Here is a 22,491-nt window from a genome sequence, read left to right as displayed (position 1 = left end):
CTTGATTCAAGCTCAATGAACTCCTAATTAAGTTGGCATTGTTATACCCAAAGCTAACTCAATTAAACTCTAAACTATTTCGATCAAGACATAACAACTACAAATCATGAAGCTTACATTGTCCGACATATCATTAGTTCATCCGGTACTTCGTCCGAACTTTCGGTGAGTCATCCTTTCCTTCAACGTATTACCCGATCCATCGGCATGTTAATCTCCCGCAATATCCGATCTTAGCGCAATATCCGATCCTTCTGGCTTGATGTCCGATCTCTAATATGAACCACTGGCCGAATATATGATTCTTTTGCTTCAATCGATTTACCTTTCTATTATCGAAGTTTGTCTTGTGTCATTTTTCTCAAACACTAATTAGTTCATCGATTTATCAATTGATTTTATCATCAAAATCCAGGATTCAATAGATTAGATATAAATTGTAACTAAAATTTAAGATAATTTTGAAGAAACAAATAATTAGTGAGTCAACTTAATTAACAAGGTTTCACAAACAATAAAATCTAATGCCGTTTATTTGGTCACTAAGAGCTGCCGGTGTCGCTGTTCACTACCTTCTCTCTCACCTTTTGACTCGGAAATGTTGTGACGCTCTCTCTCTCTCTCTCCTCCGCCCCCCTACCCCCCCCCGCGTTCTTGGTGGCGGACGATCGGATCTAGTCAATCTATCCCATGTCTTCTACGTAGGCTTTCAAACCGCCGTTACCATACGATAGTACTAATGCGCTCTCACCGACTTCCAGCCAACCGCCGTTACCATACGATAGTACTAATGCGCTCTCACCGACTTCCAGCCATCTACTTGTGCTTCCGATTTCCCGGAAGGCCACGTCCTTTCTTTGCTTTGGTTCCAAGAGCTCCGATGACGACGAGCCCGACGTCAACAAGGAACCGCCAATTGCCCCCTTCCCTCGTCGCCAATCTCCAAAACGACCTCGCAGGACGAAAGCCCCCCGGCGGCGATGGCGTGGAGGGGGATTCGGCTGCGGCACCGGTCGAAGCCGCTGCTGATTCGGACCCAGCCGTGGATGGACCGAGGAGGCCCGTCGTTCTGGTGACCAACGCCGACGGGATCAGCTCCCCGGGGCTCACCCATCTCGTGGAGGCGCTCGTTCGCATCGGGCAGTATGACGTCTACGTCTGCGCTCCGGAATCGTGAGCTCTCTGGTTTCCTTTTCTGCATCTTTCTCGCGGGGCTCCATCAATTCACTTGTTTCCGCTTTCGGTTCCGGGCTTTGATCTCGCAACGGGACGTGCATTGGTTGTACCGAAAGCATTATTTTTATCAGCTTCCCCGGATGTCGAACACTTGCCTTTGTTGGTTTTCCTTTCGAGCGCTTTGCCTTGCTCGGCTACGTAATTTTTGGTCAGATGACAGTGTTGTTGCACGATGGTCGTAATATTCATTACTTATGTTTGAAGGGACATGTCTGCCTCTGCTCATTCAGTAACAATTCATCGGACGCTTGCAGCAACGTCCGCTCCGATTGAAGGCGCCAAAGGTATTGAGTCTGGTAAGAGTATTCTTCGGGGCTTCTCTGTTTCCACGTCCATCTCCATTTGGTGCATCAAAAGATAGTGCTAGTGGCCGTTGGTCGGCGTTTTCTGGCTATTAGATCTTGCATATGAATGTTGCGTCTCGAACAGGACATCCTGCTGATTGCATATCCTTGGCTTTGTCCGGGGCATTGTTTTCCTGGTCCAATCCTGCACTGGTATATACATCCATCGTCTCAAAGAAAAAAAAAACGCAGGATCTTTCTTATCACAATTCTAAGAGTATATAAATCCTGTTTTGGGACCAAATTGCGGGAAACGGATGTGAGTATCGAAACTCTGCTTGTCGTCAATTAATCAAGCTTTACATATTGTTCTGTTAAAGGGTTAGGATGACTATGATCTTATGATACACCCGATCATGTCAAACGTTTTGTTCATGCCTTGAGCACGTTACTATATTTCGTACAATGTTCTCTCCATTAATCTATTCGCATCTGATCATATGCTGCTATCACTTTATCATCGTGAGCTTTTTGATTTTTCACCTGTCATTTCGATGGAGGAGTAAGGAAAAAACAGAATACTACGATGCAAGTAAAATCACCCTATAACTACGGTCCTATTTATAAGACCTAGTGACAACCACCCTATAACTACTAAATTGAGGTAGTTATTAAAACCACCCTATAACTATTAGATCATAATTGAGGTGATTATTGAAATCATCCTATAACCACTAAATAATGATAACTATCTAGATAGATAACTATGAATCAAATCTCAACACTCCCCCTTGATTCATAGTTGCATACACCAATTTATGACATAAAATAAACATGCTTTCGAATTGGAAGTGATTTATTGAGGATATCCGCAACTTGTTCATTCGTTCCATAATATTTCATTGTTATGACTCCACTTGCCTGAAGTACTCTTTCGATCATCTAAAGCTCCTGCACAATCACTCTCAGTGAAACCAAATAATTTACATTTAAATTTTATTTTGAACACCCATTTTAACCCAATCACTTTCTTTTCTTTCGGTCGATCTATTAGCTCCCAAGTTTCATTCTTCTCAATTGACTTGATTTCCTCCTTCATTGCTTTTCTCCATTCCTCTTTTTTAACAAAGCAAATGTTGAGTTATAAATTTCTGTCAGTGATTTAAAATTTCTTGGAAGGGTTTCATCTGAGGAATCAGAATTTGAACTGCTATTGGGTGAGGTTGACGATTAACTTGTTGGAGCAGGATCTGTCATTTGATTCTGCGGAGTGTCTAGTTCTATTGGAATTTACATTTGTGTTCCACCTTTATTGGTCTCCCAATTCCAACTTGCCCTTTCATCAAACCTAACATTTCTGTTAATAATAACTTTCCCACTAATAGGATTATATAATCGATATACTTTCGATTGTAAGGAATAACCAATTAAAATATATTTTTCAGATTTTTCCTCAAGCTTGTGATGATTTTGTGAATTCACCAAAGCATAAGCAATACAACAAAAAATTCTTAGATGTCTAACACTTGGTTTCATACCATACCAAGCCTCAAAAGGAGTTCGATTCATAATAGTCTTTGTTGGTGAAATATTCAACAAATAAATTGCTGTTGCAACTTCTTTTGCTCAAAACTGATTTGGAAGATGTTTTTCTTTAAGCAAACTTTTTGCCATTTCAATGATAGTCTGATTCTTACGTTCAGCTATACCATTTTGCTCCGGTGTATATGGTGTTATCAATTCTCTATAAATACCATTTTCTTCATAAAAAAAACTAAACTCGTTAGATAAAAATTCACCACCTCTATCTGTCCGAAGTATCTTTATATATCTACCACTTTGTCTTTCTATAAGTGCCTTGAATTTTCAAAAATTATCAAATGTTTTCATATTTCAATTTCAAAAAATATACCCAACTCATGCGACTATAATCATCCGTAAACAATAAAAAATATTGACTTCCACCAAATGATTTTGTATTAATAGGTCCACATAAGTTAGCATGAATTAATTCAAGATAATTGGATGCTCTCCATGCTCTTCCAATAGGAAATGGTTTTTTACTTTATTTGCCATAAATACATCCTTCACATACATCAAGTGTATTAATCTTGGGCAATCCGAAAATCATTCCTTTTTTACTTAACAACCTTAAACTCTTAATGTTAAGGTGTCCATATCTTAAATGTCATAAACTAGACTCATTCTTTTGAGTTGTGATAAGCGTATGTCTTTCAATATTTGACACATCAAGTGGAAACATCTTGTTTTATGTTATGCAAACATTTACTATAATCAAACCAGATTTTTTATCTCTAATAGTGCATGAACCATCATCAAATATTACTAAATATCTATCATCTACTAATTGTCCAACACTCAACAAGTTATGTGATAAAGTAGGAACAAAGAAAACATTATCAAGGTATTTTACCTTCCCTTGATTTGTCTTCACCTCAATTGTTTCTTTCCCTTCCACTTAGATTTGCTTGTTATCTCCAAGTCTAATATTCAACTTGTGAGTCTCATCAATATCTCTAAATATTGATTTTATGCCTGACATATGATTAGAACATCCACTATCTAGAAACCAAATATCATTTGAGAGATTATGAACTTGTGAATGAGTCATAAACAACTTACTATTTTCTTCATTTTTCTCCAAATAGCTTGCTTGCTTTTCTCTTTTCCAGCAATCTGCCTTCATGTGACCAAACTTTTTACAATAGTGATATTGAATTCCACTTTTGTAATTTTTTTTATCATAATTTGATTGCCCTTGTTCATCATGCCCATCAAAGTGTCATCTTCCTCTTCCATTTCCTTTACCACGAAATCCTCCTCTGCCACGTCCTCTTCCTACTGATTTTTTGTCTTCTTTTGAAGTAGAAAACTCTCCCAAATACTTTTTCTTAACTTTTTTCAAGTGACCTGTTCAACTTTACTTCATGTGCTTGCAAGGAACCCATTAGTTTATCAAATGAATAAGTAGATAAATCTTTTGACTCCTCAATTGCGGCAACAACATGATCAAATTTCGGAGTTAAACTTCTCAAAACTTTTACAACAATTATATGATCAGGAAGATGTTCACCATAAGATTTCATTTGACTAACAATTTCAGTCACTTGAAAAAGAAAATCTTACACCGATTCATTGCTTTTCATGAATAAAATTTCAAACTCATGACGGAGAGTTTGAAGTTTTACTATAATCACCCTTGATGAGCCTTGAAATTCATTTTGAAGTATCAACCAAGCTTGCTTTGATGTTGTCGCTGCTACAATTCTTGAGAAGATCGTCTCATGTACAGCTTGTTGAACGAAGAACAATGTCTTTGAGTCCTTCTTTCTATTCTCCCTCAGCTTGATTTCGTCATCTGAATCTACATATCCATTCTCTATTAAGTCTCAAAGATCTTGAGACTTAAATAAAGTCTTTATCTTGATATTCCAAAATTCATAGCTTTTGCCCAAGAAGATGGATAAGGGGTTGAGACATGGAATTGCCGTTAAAAGCCATAATACCCAGTTCAGATTGAAACTAGGCTCTAATAGGAAAAAACAGAATACTACGATGCAAATAAAAAGAAGTCTTTCGACTCAAGAAAACTGATATAGTATTAAAAAACAAGAGGATTGATAAGAACACTTACAAGATACCAAATGTACACAGACTCACTCTATCTTACTTGCTTCATGAACTACGGTCCTATTTATAGGATCTAGTAACAACTACCCTATAACTACTAGATTGAGGTAGTTATTGAAACCACTCTATAACTACTAGATCATGATTTAGGTGGTTATTGAAATCATCTTGTAACCACTAAATCATGATAACTATCTAGATAGATAACTATGAATCAAATCTCGATAATTTCTGTGGATCTGGATCTTATTTAGTTTTACTCTGGTGCTGTGCTGTTGCTGGGGCTCGAGAGGCTATAATGATTGGAGTACCTTTTGTAGCAATGCTAACGCATCGTTCTGACCTTTGTTTGTTCAACGGCTGTTACATATTAAACCAGGTCAAATTTGGTAACCCATATTAGGCAGAAGGAGGAGAGTCGAGAAAGTGATTTCAAGGATGCAGTTGAAGTTTGTTTACCTCTGATAAAGGCAGCGATGAGGGACATCGAAAAGGGTCTGTTCCCCAGGAAATGTCTGCTGAACATAGAAATTCCCACAGCTCCATCTAAAAATAAGGTCTGCTACAATAAAACTCTGGGGGCTCGTGAATTTTCGATTTAGAAACTTTCCAGGCGCTGCATCTTCTATTCTTCTTGTTCTTTCTGTAATATCGTACGCATAGATGTTAATTTCCCCGCTATTCTTGTTCCTCTTTAATATCGTACAGTGAAGACTTGTTGCATTTACATCTTTGGCAGGGCTTCAAGTTAACCAAACACAGCTTCTGGAGGTCTATCCGCAGTTGGCAAGCTGTATCCAGAAATAGGTACCCTGCTGGCCATTTCATGTCCATGAATCAAGGCCTCGGTGCACAGCTTGCACAGCTTAACCGAGATGCCTCTGCTGCGGTCAGTATCCATGTTGTGGAATTGCATTGGGGCACATTTCTATTCTCTACTGAAGAATCTCTTCTTTCCAGGGAGCAGCTCGCCGCAGCGGCGGTCAAAGTAAAATGCTGGAAACAGAATCAGTTGCAGCTGCTGGAAAACCCGACCAGAGAGAAGTGGTGAAGAAATTGTTCCGTCTAGAGTTACGCATCGTTAGTTGTTCTTCTCTCAGACAAATTACACGGCACGCACACTATACGCACAACGTGGTCTGAGCTAATTTGGAGCGTTGGATAGTGTCCGACTATATTACACATGTTCGTGTAGTTTTGGTACGTAAAAGAGACCACTTTGCTGCAGACATACGCAGCTTCCAGCAGAGTGGGTGACTGGTTAAGGTATCTTAAGCTTCTGCATTATGGACTCGACGTTTCGTGGCACCTAGTAAATTTTTCTTTGGAAATTGCATGCTGTAGAATGACTGGAGAAATTAACTACGATTTTGATTCTCCGTGGCAGCTTCTTGAGATGCAACAGGAAGATCCGGATGAAGATCTCGATTTCAGGGCCTTGAAGAATGGTTATGTGAGTGCTCTTCGCCAGCTTCTGCAACTTTGGGTTCACGCTTTTTAGAAATCTAAACAGTTACTGTTTTCATGCGGTGCAGATCGCTGTTACACCTCTGCATTTAGATATGCATGTGGAGTCGCAGATCCGAGCGTCTGTGTCGGATTGGCTTTCGGCGGCCCTGGAAGGATGTCGGGATGCTTCCTGAAGATGGGTGGCCTATTATTATTGTTAACAATTAGTATTAGTATTATTTTCCATCAGCATGATTTCACTTCCGGTTTGTGCCGGTTCAATCCATTGGTTGGTTATAACTTGGTTCTTTATATTCGAAGCAAATGCATGCTAGCGTTACGTCCCATAATCAATAGTCATGTAATCCATGACTCTGTATTTTCAATGGTCAAGGACGTCCGACGAATGCTAGCCTTAATTCTTGGTTATAACTTGGTACAGTCTATGCATGATAGCTTTACATCCTTTTCTCGGTGGTGACTCTGTATTTTCAGTAGTCAAGGAAGGACCTCCGGCGTGATATCCAATCAACAGGTTCACGTTCGATAGATGTTTCAGTTCCGTAATCAAACAGCAGCAAATCTCTCACTACAATTCACTAGTAATTTGCAAGACACAAGTAATATATACTCGATCCCTTTCTAGGTAATATCTTTTTCTTCCTTTTACATTTCTTCCGGATGTCCCAACTTCCCAACAAATTGACGAAGACTACGCTCTTCCCCAACAATTCAACCGAACGCACGTCCATCGGTAATCGGCTCACACAGCTACAGATCCCCTGCTGCTCTTCCCAGCCTCTCCCTCAGTATCTTCACTCCCATGTATCTGCACATTAAACCAGAGCAGGCACCACTTTAGAAAGGCAGATCTGTTCGCATAACTCGTTGCAATATATATATATATATATATATATCGGTTGTGAAGATGCTATCTATATTTTCTAATAATCGGCAGTGATTCTACTCTCTATATATCAATTTTGATGGTACACTGGGACGCATACGTACCTGTCCATCATCATGACAGTTTCCTGAGGATTAGTTCCGGGGGATCGGTGAAACGTTGAGCTGTCCACCACCCTCAGCTTGAACACACCCAGAACACGGTACTCACCGTCGACCACGTTCCCCACATGGCAGCCCCTATAGTAGTGCGCCATATGGTAACCATGCTATCCTTGCAGAACTGCTCCAGGGATGCGGTGTCGTCGGTGCGGCTGGGCATCAAGTTCACGTTCGCCGGCACGCTTATGTTGATCAACTTCTGCATCATGTAGGCGTCGTCCACGGTCAGGTCGGCGAAGTGCTTCGTCCGCACGATCTGCTCGATGCTCCTGATTTCGGACACGCATTGTTGGAGGTCATCGGGATGGCTGAAGTAGTTGATGGTAACGGAAGGGTTGTTGTCGACATCAGAATCGACCAGGCTCAGATGACCCTTGGAGCGGGGCACATCGATCTTTTGGAGTATGAAGGCCACTTGGAATGCCTCGCGAGGCAGGCCCCGTTTGTCTCTGACGTACTTCTCGGCTGCTTTCAGACTTCTCTCTTTGGGACGCGTGGTAGAGAGCTGTCCAATCTGAAGGCATATCAATTCACAGGATCCGGGTGTCACGAAATGAAATTTACAGGAATAGTGAATGGATACTGAATGCTGCTAGCTGGTACGATTAGATTTTATGATTCTTTATAATTAAATAAAAAAAAATATAATATAATTAATTAAATTATGATGAAATATTTTGGTTAATAGAAAGAAGTTTACTTTAGGATTTCTTAGGAGATAAAATATGAGAGAAATTTTCTTAATTATTTATCCTAGACTCTTTATCCTAGACTCTTTGCTCTCGTCTATATATAAACAGGACATCTAAGGATCGAAAATAAGAAATAAGAAAGAAACGAGAGGAATAAAGAGGTTATCTCAGTTGAGGGATTACAATCTTTCTCTTAACTTTTCCCTCAACTCTTCTCTCTAACCATCGATCTATGTGGTCCTGTGAAAAGATAAGAAGAGAAGAGAAGGATCTAGTTTTTCTTTGCAGATTGATAACAATCTTGAATTAAAGACGGTGCCTTTGCAAATCAAACAGAGATCTATTTTCATATGACATCAAAAGGTACACATCGTTAAATCAGATCTAATTATTTGATTTCAATCTTAGTATAAAAGATTATTTTCATATTTAAGACAGCATATTATAGATTTTATGCTTACAATTGGTATCAGAGCTTATGTTTTTGAGATCAAATACATTAGATCTATTATTTTTGTTTACGATGCATAAATGATCCTTATTCTCCAATGATCACGAAGCGGCAATGGTCATTATTGATCTTGCTATGTACAACCAATGATTCTGCTACGCTGGGTAGTGTGCGTGCCACAGCGCAGCAGGCGGCAGCACCGCACCCATGCGATGGCCGCATGTGGGCAGAACCCGCGTCCATGCGACGGTCGCACGAGGGTAGACAACCACGTCAGGTGGCGGCCGCACGCGGGTAGGCCGCGCCGAGGCGGTAGTCGCGCACTAGCAATAGCTGCGGCGAATCGTGCGCAAGCGTCGGTAGCCCCGCACGCGGGCAAGAACCGCCACAACGGCCGCATGTTAGCAACGGCAACAACAGCGCCGCAAGCGCAAATGGTGGCGGCAACGCACAGTAAGGTTTTGGCAAAATTACAGTTTTTGCCCTAGGGTTTCTCTTTAGTCAAATTACAGTTTTCCCCTTTTGTATTTTATTAATATCCTTTAATTCTTTTGATAGTTCTACATTTTACAAATCTCATAATTCTAGTTTTTATTCTGTCAAATATTTATAATTTTACCCTTATGAAATTAAAAATTTTTAATTTACATTCTCAATTATAAAATTGATAAATATGATTTATTATAATTATAATTAAATTTAATCATGATTATATTTTGATTATTTGATTGGATTTAATTTTGATTAAAAAAACTATAAATTACAGTTCACTTTTATAGTTTTTTAATATGAATTATTGATTATATTTTTACACATGGTAAATAAAATCTAATTATTATTTTTAGATATTCATTTAGTTATTCACATGTATATATTTGAAATCATGAAATAATATTCATCTTTCACATGAAGACACGATTTATTTATTATCATGATTATTATATGAGTTTTCTTTTGCTGATTAATATTCAATAATTATTATGGTTGTTATTCTATTATTGAACTACGTATAAATTGAATTTAAAAAATTTGATGTATATTATTTGTAATTCAGCTTCTTAAGTTTTATTTGACTTATAGTTGCCAAAATGGCCTGGAATGATAGACTTTTGTGATGTGAATTATAATAAAAGTTTTATAATTTATAGGATATTTTAAATTATATTTTATATTATTATATTGGTCTTGTAGCTATCAAAGTGATTTAGACCAATAACTTATAAAGTAATATTAAGGAATCAGTCCTAAATGATATTAAAGAAATAATATTCATAATGACATATATAATTAGGAGATTTAGATAATCCCAAAGAAGAATCTACTTCTAATAATTATGTGATGGGTAGGATGATAATATTTTGGATATCCTTACAGCTTAGGTTGTATACCCAAAGGTTGTTAACAATACTATTGAATAAGGATGGTATCAGTCCTCCATAGATAATCTTGAGTGAACACTAAATATATCAATATTTCACCCAAAGGTATAATATAGATGATATTAATAGTTCATCAAATTTTTAAAAAATTCAAAGCATTAATATTATTTTATATTTTATAGTGGTACTTCCATCCATACATTCATATGCTTTTAGTGTCCCTATACTCTCTAGATCAAATTATTCAGAATGGTTAGAATATATGAAATTTACATTGGGTGTATTAGATCTTGATTTAGCATTGCTTGTTAAAAAGCCTTCAGACTTAACTGATTAAAATACTATAGAATAAGTTAATAAAATGAAGGCTTGGGAAAGATCTGATAGGCTTAGTTTAATGTTCATAAGAATGACGATTGCAAATAATATAAAGACTTCATTACCGATTACAACTAATGCACATGAATATTTAAAGGTTATTGAAGACAGATTTAAATATGCTGATAAGTCATTGGCTGACACACTAATGAAAGAACTGAATATGACTCAATATGATGGCACTCGAGAAATTCAGGATCACATCCTCAATATGGCTAACAAAGCTACAAAACTGAAAGCATTAGGCATGAATGTTGATGAGTCTTTCCTCGTGCAGTTCATTCTCAATTATCTTCCTTCTCAGTTTGGCCCATTCAAGATTCACTATAATACAAATAAGGATAAGTGGGATTTGAATGAGTTAACTGGTATGTGTGTTCAAGAAGAATTGAGATTAAAGTAGGAAAGTTCATATAATGTTATGATTGCTACTCAAGGAAGAAAATTGAAGCATCATCCATCAAAGAAATTTGCTAGGTTTGAAAATATTAAATAGACTAATGAAAAGAAAACTTTTATAGTAAAATACTTTTTTTTGACAAGAAAGGACATATGAAGAAGGACTGCATTAAACACAAGACTTGGTTTGAAAAGAAAGATATTAACTCGACCTTTGTATGTTTCGAATCAAATATTACAAAAGTTCCTTCTAGCACTTAGTGGATTGATTCTGTGCTTCAACTTATGTTACTAATAATATGTAGGGATTTCTTTTAATTCGGAAACCAAAAGAATATGAAAGATTCATCATTATGGGAAATTGTCTTAAAGCGAAAGTGATATCAGTGGAAACTTATCGTCTACGCTTAGAGACGGGTCATATGATGGATCTTGTTAGCACGTGTTATGTTCCTACAATTTCTAGAAATTTAGTTTTCCTATCTAGAATTGATGTGTTAGGATATTGTCTTTCTTTTGGTAATGACAAACTTAGTATATTTTATGATTCAATAAAAGTTGGTTCTAGAATTCCATATGATGGTTTATACAGAAATAATTTGGATCTTGAGTTTAAAAAGATATTATTGATCTTGTAATCAAGTGTTGGATTGAAACATAGTTTCAATAATAGAAGATCTTCTATATTGTGACATAGACAATTAGGGCATATCTATAAGGAAAGAATTGAAAGATTAGTAAAGGATAATATTTTGGAACATTTAGACTTCACTGATTTTGATGTTTGTATAGATTGCATTAAAGGAAAGCAAACTAAACATATAAAAAAAAATACCACAAGAAGTAAAAAACTCCTTGAGATTATTTATATTAATATTTGTGGACCACTTCATATTCCTTGTTTTAGTAGAGAAAGGTATTTCATCACATTTATAAATGACATGTCCAGATATGACTATGCTTATCTAATACATAAAAAGTCTTAAGTCGTTGATACTCTTGAAGTATATATAAATGAGGTCGAAAGACAATTCGATAGAAAAGTTAAAATTATCAGATCTAATAGGGGTGGTGAATTTTATGATAGATATGATGGATTTGGTTAGAATATTGGTCATTTAGCTAGATTTCTAGAACAACGAGGTATTTGTGCTCAATATATATTACTAGGTGTGCCACAGAAGAACGGTGTTGTTAAAAGGTGAAATCGAACTCTTATGGATATGGTTAGGAGCATGATGAGTTATTCCTCTATACTTGAGTCGATGTGGAGTGAAGCTCTTAAGACAGTTTTGTATATCTTGAACAAGGTTCCGAATAAGTCAATTTCATCAACTCCATTTGAGTTATGGATTAGTAGGTGCTAGTTATAGATGCCCAACAAGCCAATCACATGAGTGATGACACATGTGACTTAACATGCAGTCTTTTTTGCTTATTACATTTTGATATTTATCACTTTATATTGCTTGTCGTATATATATATATATTGTGATGTCCTTGGATCTTTGCAATAGGAATCAGATCACGATGAGATCATGATAATGAGATCGATTCGTCTTTAAACACAGATCTTAAATGATTCCGATCATAGGTTACTCGAGAGAGACATCGAGATAACCGGATAGACTGGTGTGTTGTATACCCGTCCATATAATGGATGCAGTTGGTCTCATAGCTACTCATGTAAGTGTTGAATCTCGGATTTTGATGATGAAACTAATTGATTGTGTTTAGATATTTAACTGTATTTTGAGTGATGTAGGTCTACTCGATCAGGATTAGACAGTTAACGCAGGAGGAATTGACGTTGCGCCGGAGGAGATCACGTTAGGATATTGGATGGCAGAAGGCTTCGGACGTCAAGCATCGGGCCAAGAGCGGAATTACGCCAAGGATATCGGGGTTGCGGAGGTCAACCGCCGAATGGGCAACAAACCGCAAGAGAGGACGATGCACTGAAGAATCGGACGAAGCGCCAACCAATGACGTGCCGGGCAAAAGAATGTCAATTCGCATTGTAATAATTGTCTAGATCGGAGTAGAGTTTTGGCTTGTATGTGCAGGATTAACTACGATAACGATGAAGACATAGAGCGAAACAAAGTGTCGGAGTCAAGCGCGAAGGATTTGTTGCGAGTTCGAGAGTTCGACGGAAGTCCGAAGGTTCGTCGGGAATGCTAATGGAACTAGCCGAGAATGAGTAGGGAGCTTGCCGAAGGGTTTTTCGGAAGCTCGTCGAAAGGTTCATTGGAAGTTCATGGAGCTCATTGAGAAAGATCAGAGCTTACCGAAGAAGCTCGTTGGAACTCGCCAAGATCAAATCGTGAAGTCTAGGAGCTTGCTGGGAGTCCGCAGAATGGATTCCGAGAGTTCGTCGGAAGACCGCCGGAAGCTCGCCGGAAAAAGTCTTGACTTGCAGACTTTGTAATAGCTTAGAAAATGTCTTTAAATTCGTAGTTAACACGTTAATTAGAGTTAGGATTAGGTATTAATCCTATAACCCAAGTAGGGGCCAATTAGGCCCGAGTTCGGACTGGTTTGGACCAAGTTTGGAGCCCAACCAGTGAGCTGAAATAGTGTAGGCGGTGGCACCGCCAGATTAGGCGGTGGCACTGCCCAGAACCCGAGAACTGAGTGGTGGCACCGTTGGAATGAGCGGTGGCACCGCTGGACTGAGTGGTGGCACCGCCTAGCACCCGAGAGGTCGGGCGGTGGCACCGCCAGCCTCGGAAACCCAATAGAATTCAAATTTTGGAGCCCAAATTTGAATCTTCTTGGGGCCTATAAATACCCCTCAATTCTCAGCTGAGATCACAACCTTTGAGAAGCAAGAGACTGAGATAAAAGTCTTTGCAAAGCCTTTAGCAAGTTTTTGTTTTCAATAGCTTGAGTGTTCACCTCCCTCTTTCTCTTTGAAAATTTGTAAGAGTGTGAACCACTTGTAAAAGGTTGTAAGAGGGGTATTTGTCCTTCCCCTTCAAAGTGATTTGCTAGTGGAAGTTGGGAGCCTCTTCGAAGAAGGCTTCGTAAGTGGATGTAGGTCATTTTGACCGAACCACTTTAAATTGGTGTGTTCTCTGGTTTGCATTTACTTATTGCTATTTACCTTACTGCAAACCTTCATACGTGCTTTACTTCCTCATTACTTTTGCTGCACATCTTTACGAACACGCTTTCAAGATAAGCACTTCCGAGTTTGGTTTTTTATCGTATGAAAGATTTTTCCAAAACCGAAGTTTTAATCCGTTGCACTAATTCACCCCCCTCTCTTAGTGCTGCTCCGATCCTAACAATTTGTATCAGAGCCACGGTTTTCTACTTTGGTTTAACACTCAAATAGAAATGACTCTTTACGACTTTCAAGGGGGTCACTCTCTCATTCGTCCTCCCTTTTTCAATGGGACGGACTACACTTATTGGAAAACTCGAATGAGAGTTTTCTTACTTTCTTTGGATTTGAATTTATGGCACATAGTCAAAAATGGATTTGAAATGTCTTCTCTTCCAATGAACCATTGGAATGATTTGGAAAAGAAGATGTTTTCTTTAAACGCAAAGGCTATGAATGCCTTATTTTGCGCTTTGGATAAAAATGAGTTCAATCGGATTTCTACATGCGAAACGACTTTTGATATTTGGCAAACACTTGAAATCACGCACGAGGGAACTAGTAGAGTCAAAGACTTGAAAGTTAACATTTTATTGCATGATTTTGAGCTTTTTCGAATACAACCAAGCGAGACTATAGGCGACATGTACACTCGTTTCACGGATGTCGTCAATAATCCAAGAGTTCTTGGTAAATATTTTTTGAATTTTGATCTTGTAAGCAAGATCTTAAGATCCCTTCTAAAAAGGTGAGATCATAAAATAACCGCAATACAAGAAACAAAAGATTTAAATATTTTTTCACTTGAAGAACTAATTGGTTCGTTGATGACATATGAAATGGTGCACAATACACATGATGAACATGATGAACAAAATCACCTTCTAAAGAACATGAAGGATTTGGAACTCCGGACAAATGAATACCACTTGAGCGATGACTCAAGTGATGAGGACAATGATGAACTTGAACTTCGAACACTAAATCTTAATAAGTTTATTAAATAAAAATCTAAAATAAATAATGAACTTGAACGGAGGAAGAGGCCAAAGAAGAGGAAGGCAACCAAGGATGAATAAAAAACTTTCAAAGGTGAAACGACGAATTGGGCTTTTACGAGCTTTGACTACAAGGTAAGTAACTCAACTCTCTTGAATTATTTTGAAATTACATAATACTTTTCGTGAGTTATTTTAGTTTAGGATTAATTACATGAAAATAAAAAAAATTAGAAATCATGCTTATCATTCTAGTTATTTTGAAAATAATCATGAAAATTGTATGTTTATGATAAACAAAATGATTTTGATTAAAAATGCCTTATGAAATATGATATCATGCCTAATAAATTTATTTTTTGAAGCTATGCATGATGATGATGAGTTTTGGGTAATTTATAGTTTATTGATTATTGATGATTTCCATAATGATCTTTTACGATTTATGGATTATCGATTTATACCACGATGAAAGTTGCTTTCGAAAATGATGCACGGCTTTTGTATGCAAACTAAGCATGAAAAGATAGATTCACCTAAAAAGAAAAATGTATGACTACAACAAATAACAAATGATTTTGGTTGAAAATACTTTATACTTAATGAAACCATCATTGATGAATATGCTTTATGTATAATAGTTTCTTTGGCTTATATGCTCTATCATGATAAATATTTTGAAAATAAATGAAATCATGTTTGATTTGAAGTAATGCATAATGATCATGCTTAATGATGCATTTTTTGATTTGACATAAAAGTGGCTTTAAAAAATGATGTATGTTTTGATTTGACATAAATGAAATAGGCATGCTTATATGAAATAGTGAAGTGTCATGCTTGATAATTGTATACTTAATGATGCATAAAGTTGTAATAAAAATATTAATATTTTAATACTATGATTTGATGATTTTATGCATGATATTGTAAAGTTATATATAATGATGCATAATGATGAAATTGTGTAATAAAAATATTAAACAATTTGAAACCATGTTTTAGTGTCTTGCATATTGATCATGCTTAATAAATCTCGAAATTATGCATGATGAATCTTACGATTTATGGATTATTGATTTTTACCATAATGAAAGTACCTTATTGATCTTTGTTGTAATAAATCTTACTCTTTTAGTTTTAAAAATGATACATGTTTTTATTTGGCATAAATAAAACAAAATCATATGTTTTGAAACAATCGAAAAGAGGGAAACATTCTTGAAAATTATTTTGCTCAATCTTATTGATTTTGATGAATCCATTTGTATCATCTTTGTGAATCTCTTGGATTTTGATAATGATTTTGATGATTTAAATTTGAATAAATTTTTATCGAAATCACGATCTTGATCTCTTGAAATTTATAACATGAAATCCTTTATGAATCAAGATTATTTTCTATTTAAAAGGAGATTTGTCGAAATGTTTCATAGTCTTTTAGTATTCATGATCTTGATAATTATGTTTTGAAACTTTATGTAAACCAAGAATGTTCAACATGATTCTCTCTTTGAATATTTAAAGAGGAGAATTTTATAGATGAATCATGATTTTGATGATTGAATATTTGATGTGCATGAATTGAGATCTTGCTCTCCTACTATTCTTTTTGCTATTCACCAAAAGGAAGACTAATTCTAATAAACTATGATATACTATATGAATTTTATTGTATTCATGAAGTAATATCTCATCACTAATTTTTGTTTATATTCCTTCATGTGATGATATGAATGTATGAAACACTTATGATATGATTTTTTATACAATTCCATGTATTCGTGAAATATTTATCTCATCACCCAATTAATTCCTCTTGATACTCCTAATGTGATGAAGTGAAATTATGTATGAAATACAAATGGGGAGAAGTTTTGATCATGCATGGTAGGATATAATTTGATAAATTGATACCATCATGATATGAAACATTTATGATTTGTAATGATGTATGCAATACTTGTGCTTTCTAATTATGATGTGATGTATTATATATGATGTAAATCATGATTTAAAATACTATGAGTTGTTGCTAAAATGATGTATTATAAATATTGATTTAATGTTTTGTATCATAAATACTCTAAATGATGAATGTTTGGTATCATGATCAAAATATTGACAAATAGTTAAAAATTTTAGTATCATGTATGATATCCTCATAATGTTGATTGATTTATTCAATATCGTGCATGAATGAATATAAGGTTTTTGAAAATATGCATATTCTAATTTGAAAATATGATGATGCACAAATAAGATTGATACTTACCTTTGTCATAATTGATGTAAAAGGTCTTCCCTTCTTTTTGACAATGACAAAGGGGGAGATAGCTAGCTTGCACAAGTCAAGAAGATGCAAAAACTTGATTGCTAGCTTGCCTATCTTAAGTTACAAAGATTGCTAACTTGCTTATTTCAAGAAGCAAAAGTTGTCTTCTTGAACATTACTATCTTGCCTATCTCAAGAAGCAAGATTTGCAACCTGCATATTACAATAGGAAGCAAGAATCGATAGCTTACACACTTCAACAAGAAAGCTATCTTGTATTTGCTTTCGAAATTTTTACTAGCTTGTATGTTGCAAAACTTGCTCACTTTTTTAAACACTTTGCTAGCTTGCACTTTGTAAAGGAAGCAAAAGTAGCACTTCTCAAAAGAGAAGAAAGAACTTACTATCTTGAACATCACAAAAATTTGCTACCTTGCATGATGTAAAATTTGCTAAGATCACTATCTCAAAAGAGTTGCTATCTAAAAAAAAAAGCAAATGTGCTATCTTGTCTATCTCAAAATACAAAACATGCTAACTTATTACGGAAGCAAAATTGCTAGCTCAAACATTGCAAAGGAAGCAAAAATTTGCTAGCTTGCAACTTGCATATCATGAAAATTGCTAGCTTGTGGTCTAAAGAGAAGCAATTAGTTGTTATCTCAAGAAAAGCAAAAATGCTAAACTTGCACATCTTTAATTGCTACATTACATGATGATAAAACTTGATATTATATTTTTTTCATACAACGTATTGAACTTTTTACCTCTAAACACTTGATACTTGGAATATTTTAAAATGTGATATTGATAAGAATGTTTCAAGTTGCTCTTTGTGCTATATCTTTTCAAATATGAATCATGAGCCTTGATATCGTATATTTCATAACATAGAAATAATAAGATTTCTTTGCCTTGTATGCCTTATGTGATGATTGTACATCAATTTGCTTTATTATGAATTATATGAATCTTGATCGTGAACTTGTTAAGAAGAATTTTAATGAACCATAAATCATATCTTTGGTATTCATGAATTGATCCTTATTGATATATTTCATGAATTTTTTGCATATTTAGCTTGTTGAATGGTTGAAATTTTTAGCCATTGAGTCCTCCCTTTCTTTTTGACTTTGATAAAAGGGGAGAAGGTTTTGCTAGCTTGTGCATTGAAAATGAAAGTAAACTTCCTAGCATGCTAAGGAAGTAAAACTTGCAAGCTTGCACTTCTCAAAAAGAGAAGAAAGATCTTGCCTATCAAAAGAAGCAAAAAGTGCAAAACTTAGAAAACTTGTAACAAAATTGCTCTTGCCATGCTTTGTATAAAAAATAGGTTGATATCCTTAAAACCATCGTACTAAATTTTTTAGTGTATCGCAATGTATTATATGTATCGCAAATTAAAATTTTTGAGACTATTATCATATCATGTTCAACAATTGATATCTTTCATTGATATGATAAATTATCATCTCATGATGTATCGCATAATGATATCATGATTTGCGATTGTATCATGTGATCCTTGGTGAATTTTCACATTGATATCCTACATGAAATGATTTCTTTGCATTATTGTCTTGTATGCATCATGTGATGATTGAAATATTGATTGATGCAAAGTTGATGTAGAAGTCTAAATCATTGGTTCCTCTCCTTCTTTTTGACATTGACAAAAGGGGGAGAAAGTTATTGCTAGCTTGCACACTTGAATGAAGAATTTGCTAGCTCGATAACTGTAATGAAGAAATTTGCTACATCAAACATCATAAATATTGTTACTTGCAAAGAAAAGCAAAGTGCAATCTTGCACAAAAATTCAAGTGTTGAATTGCCATGATTGAACTTAAGAATTTTGGTATGCTTTTGTGCTTATATGTTGTGATGAAAATCTAGCTTCATGTTATAAAAACTTGAATATATTTTAAAATAGCTAGAGCTACTTCTCCTTTTTGTTGATGATATAGGGGGAGAAGTATATTGATGACTTCATGCATTGAATTGAATATTATATATATATTTGCATGATGGTTTAAATGTTTTTCATAACATGTGATGAATGTTACTTGGATTTGGGATAATCCAAGTGTTCTATCAATGACATATTGATAGGGGGAGTTTGGTTAAATTCCGGGGAGTTAAGGTTAACTCCGTTAGTCATCAATTAGTTGTCATCATCAAAAAGGGGGAGATTGTTGAATCTTGGATTTTGATGATGAAATTAATTGATTATGTTTATATGTTTAACTGTATTTTGAGTGATGCAGATCTACTCGATCAGGATTAGACAATTAACGCAGGAGGAATTGACGTTGCGGCAGACGAGATCACGTTAGGATATTGGATGGTAGAAGGCTTCGGACGTTAGGCATCGGGCGAAGAGCGAAATTGTGCCAAGGATATCGGGGTTGAGGAGGTCAACCGCCAAATGGGCAACAAGCCGCAAGAGAGGACGATGCACTGAAGAATCGGACGAAGCGCCAACCAATGACGTGCCGGGCAACAGAATGTCAATTCGCGTTGTAATAATTGTCTAGGTCGGAGTAGAGTTTTGGCTTGTCTGTGCAGGATTAACTATGATAACGATGAAGATATAAAGTGAAACAAACTGTTGGAGTCAAGCGCGAAGGATTTGTTGCGAGTTCGAGAGTTCGACGGAAGTCCGAAGGTTTGTCGGGAATGCTACCGGAACTAGCCGAGAATGAGTAGGGAGCTTGCCGAAGGGTTTTTCGGAAGCTCGCCGAAAGGTTCGTTGGAAGTTCACGGAGCTCACCGAGAAAGATCGGAGCTTGCCGAAGAAGTTCGTTGGAACTCGCCAAGATCAAATTGTGAAGTCTAGGAGCTTGTTGGGAGTCCTTAGAATGGTTTCCGAGAGTTCGTCGGAAGACTGCCGGAAGCTCGCCGGAAAAAGTCTTGACTTGCGAACTTTGTAATAGCTTAGGAAATGTCTTTAAATTCGTAGTTAGCACATTAATTAGGGTTAGGATTAGGTGTTAATCCTATAACCCAAGTAGGGGCCAATTAGGCCCGAGTTCGGACTGGTTTGGGCCAAGTTTGGAGCCCAACCAGTGAGTTGAAATAGTGTAGGCGGTGTTACCGCCCAGAACCCAAGAACTGAGCGGTGGCACCGCCCAGCACCGGAGAGGTCGGGCGGTGGCACCGCCATCGACAGGCGGTGGAACCGCTAGCCTCGAAAACCCAAGAGAATTCAAATTTTGGAGCCCAAATTTGAATCTTTTTGGGGCCTATAAATACCCCTCAATTCTTAGCTAAGATCACAACCTTTGAGAAGTAAGAGATTGAGATAAAAGTCTTAGCAAAGCCTTTAGCAAGTTTTTGTTTTCAATAGCTTGAGTGTTCATCTCCCTCTTTCTCTTTGAAAATTTGTAAGAGTGTGAACCACTTGTAAAAGGTTGTAAGAGGGGTATTTGTCCTTCCCCTTCAAAGTGATTTGCTAGTGGAAGTTGGGAGCCTTTTCGAAGAAGGCTTCGCAAGTGGATGTAGGTCATTTTGATCGAACCACTTTAAATTGGTGTGTTCTCTGGTTTGCGTTTACTTATTGCTATTTACCTTACTGCAAACCTTCATACATGCTTTACTTCCTCATTACTTTTACTGCACATCTTTACGAACACGCTTTCAAGATAAGCACTTCCGAGTTCGGTTTTTTATCGTACGAAAGATTTTTCCAAAACTGAAGTTTTAATACGCTACACTAATTCACCCCCCCCTCTTAGTGCCGCTCCGATCCAAACAGTGGGGACACTAGGGATACAATATAGGTGCTCATTGGAGAATGAGTTCACTGATTGATCCGCTTACGGAATGCTGGATAGTTGATGATGCCTTATTGTCAGATAACGATTTCGTGGTCCAAGTAGTGTATCTGGTCCTTAGACTTGAGACACTAAGGATGTCCTATATGAGTGCTCCACTCTTTGATACCAGACTTATAGGTTTGAATATCCCAAATCTAGCATAGTTGGTCTTCGGGAGTGGTAGTCAACCTTACAAGGGCTATTGAGTGTCGATAGAGGATCATCCACTCTCAGTGTTATGAGATGAATGTTTTAGAACCCTTGCAGATTCTAAACTTGGGGTTGATCTCTTTAGGGGATCGGCCTCCTTGGAACTCTATAGGGGTTCCTCCCTCCAAGTTGTTGCTCAAAGGCTGCAGAAAAGATTCATCTATTGCTTTAGAAAAGAGAAGGAATACATGGCTATTTATAGGACTTCTAAACCCTAACTCCTAATAGGACTCCTACTTAAGACTCTTACTTCTAACCAACTCCTAATAGGACTCCTACTCAAGACTCCTATTCTCTTACAACTCCTAATTCTTCTATAAGAAAAAACCTCTTACATGAATGCCCCTCTCAATTAGGACTCTCCTAGCTAGAGTCCTAACAGAATGTCCCTCTCAATTAGGACTCTCCTAGCTAGAGTCCTAATAGTTTTACATGAATGTCCCTCTAAATTAGGACTCTCCAAGCTAGAGTCCTAACATACCCGCCCTCTTCAAATCAGCCTTGTCCTCGAGGCTGATGATTCGTAAATTCTAGGAATTTGATCTTCAAGTCGTCATAGTTCTCCAAAGTGGCATCTTCTATTGGTAGGTTCGCCCACTGTATTTGTCACGCCCCTCAAAATATTATCCATGATATTAAAATTTTTCATCATCACAAACCAATCCAGGATCCAAACTAACGTTTGAGGACACTGAAAAACATTCAATCAAATTCACATCCATAAAACCTGTGCATTTTAAAATCATATATCACATCACTCGATAATTCACATTTATGGCAACCCAAGCCAACTTGACAAACATGAACAACATTTATAAATCCACAAGCTAAATAAATTATACAATCAGAACTCCAACTATTCACCACAAGTTCATATCGTCATAAATTAGACTTAACATTCCGAAATTCCAAATAAGAGAGATCTTCTAACACTTTTACACAGTATATCCATTTCGATTCATCGACAACATTTCATTACATACAAAACATACTTATACAACAATATCATAATAACCACCCAGACTTGCCCATAATTCTGAATAGCTATCCACTGCCTCAGCTCAAATCAAACATCTCGAAGAGTGACAAGC

General features: G+C 36.5%; 1 protein-coding gene and 1 pseudogene across 1 annotated transcript; one reads left to right on the top strand and one right to left on the bottom strand.

The window, feature by feature from the left end:
- Positions 1–769: 769 nt before the first annotated feature.
- LOC103973885 (uncharacterized) lies at positions 770–6,814 on the top strand. Its single transcript, XM_065101736.1, has 8 exons — positions 770–1,173; positions 1,441–1,532; positions 1,666–1,733; positions 5,579–5,728; positions 5,911–6,060; positions 6,132–6,251; positions 6,559–6,624; positions 6,707–6,814. Exons 1-8 carry the CDS (start codon positions 791–793, stop codon positions 6,812–6,814), a joined length of 1,137 nt encoding a protein of 378 aa, XP_064957808.1. The 5' UTR covers positions 770–790.
- Positions 6,815–7,284: 470 nt separating this feature from the next.
- On the bottom strand, positions 7,285–9,231 carry LOC103973886 (protein HOTHEAD-like; annotated as a pseudogene).
- Between the last annotated feature and the right edge of the window lie 13,260 nt (positions 9,232–22,491).

This window comes from Musa acuminata, chromosome BXJ2-4, assembly GCF_036884655.1.
Source record: "Musa acuminata AAA Group cultivar baxijiao chromosome BXJ2-4, Cavendish_Baxijiao_AAA, whole genome shotgun sequence".
NCBI lineage: Eukaryota > Viridiplantae > Streptophyta > Magnoliopsida > Zingiberales > Musaceae > Musa > Musa acuminata.
This window is presented reverse-complemented; position numbering and strand designations above follow the sequence as displayed.

Coding starts and splice junctions, on each gene's coding strand:
- LOC103973885 (XM_065101736.1), top strand. CDS start 791: ATGCGCTCTCACCGACTTCCAGCCATCTACTTGTGCTTCCGATTTCCC. Junction 6,252..6,558: donor TCCGTCTAGAGTTACGCATC/GTTAGTTGTTCT, acceptor TCTCCGTGGCAG/CTTCTTGAGATGCAACAGGA. Junction 6,625..6,706: donor GGGCCTTGAAGAATGGTTAT/GTGAGTGCTCTT, acceptor CATGCGGTGCAG/ATCGCTGTTACACCTCTGCA.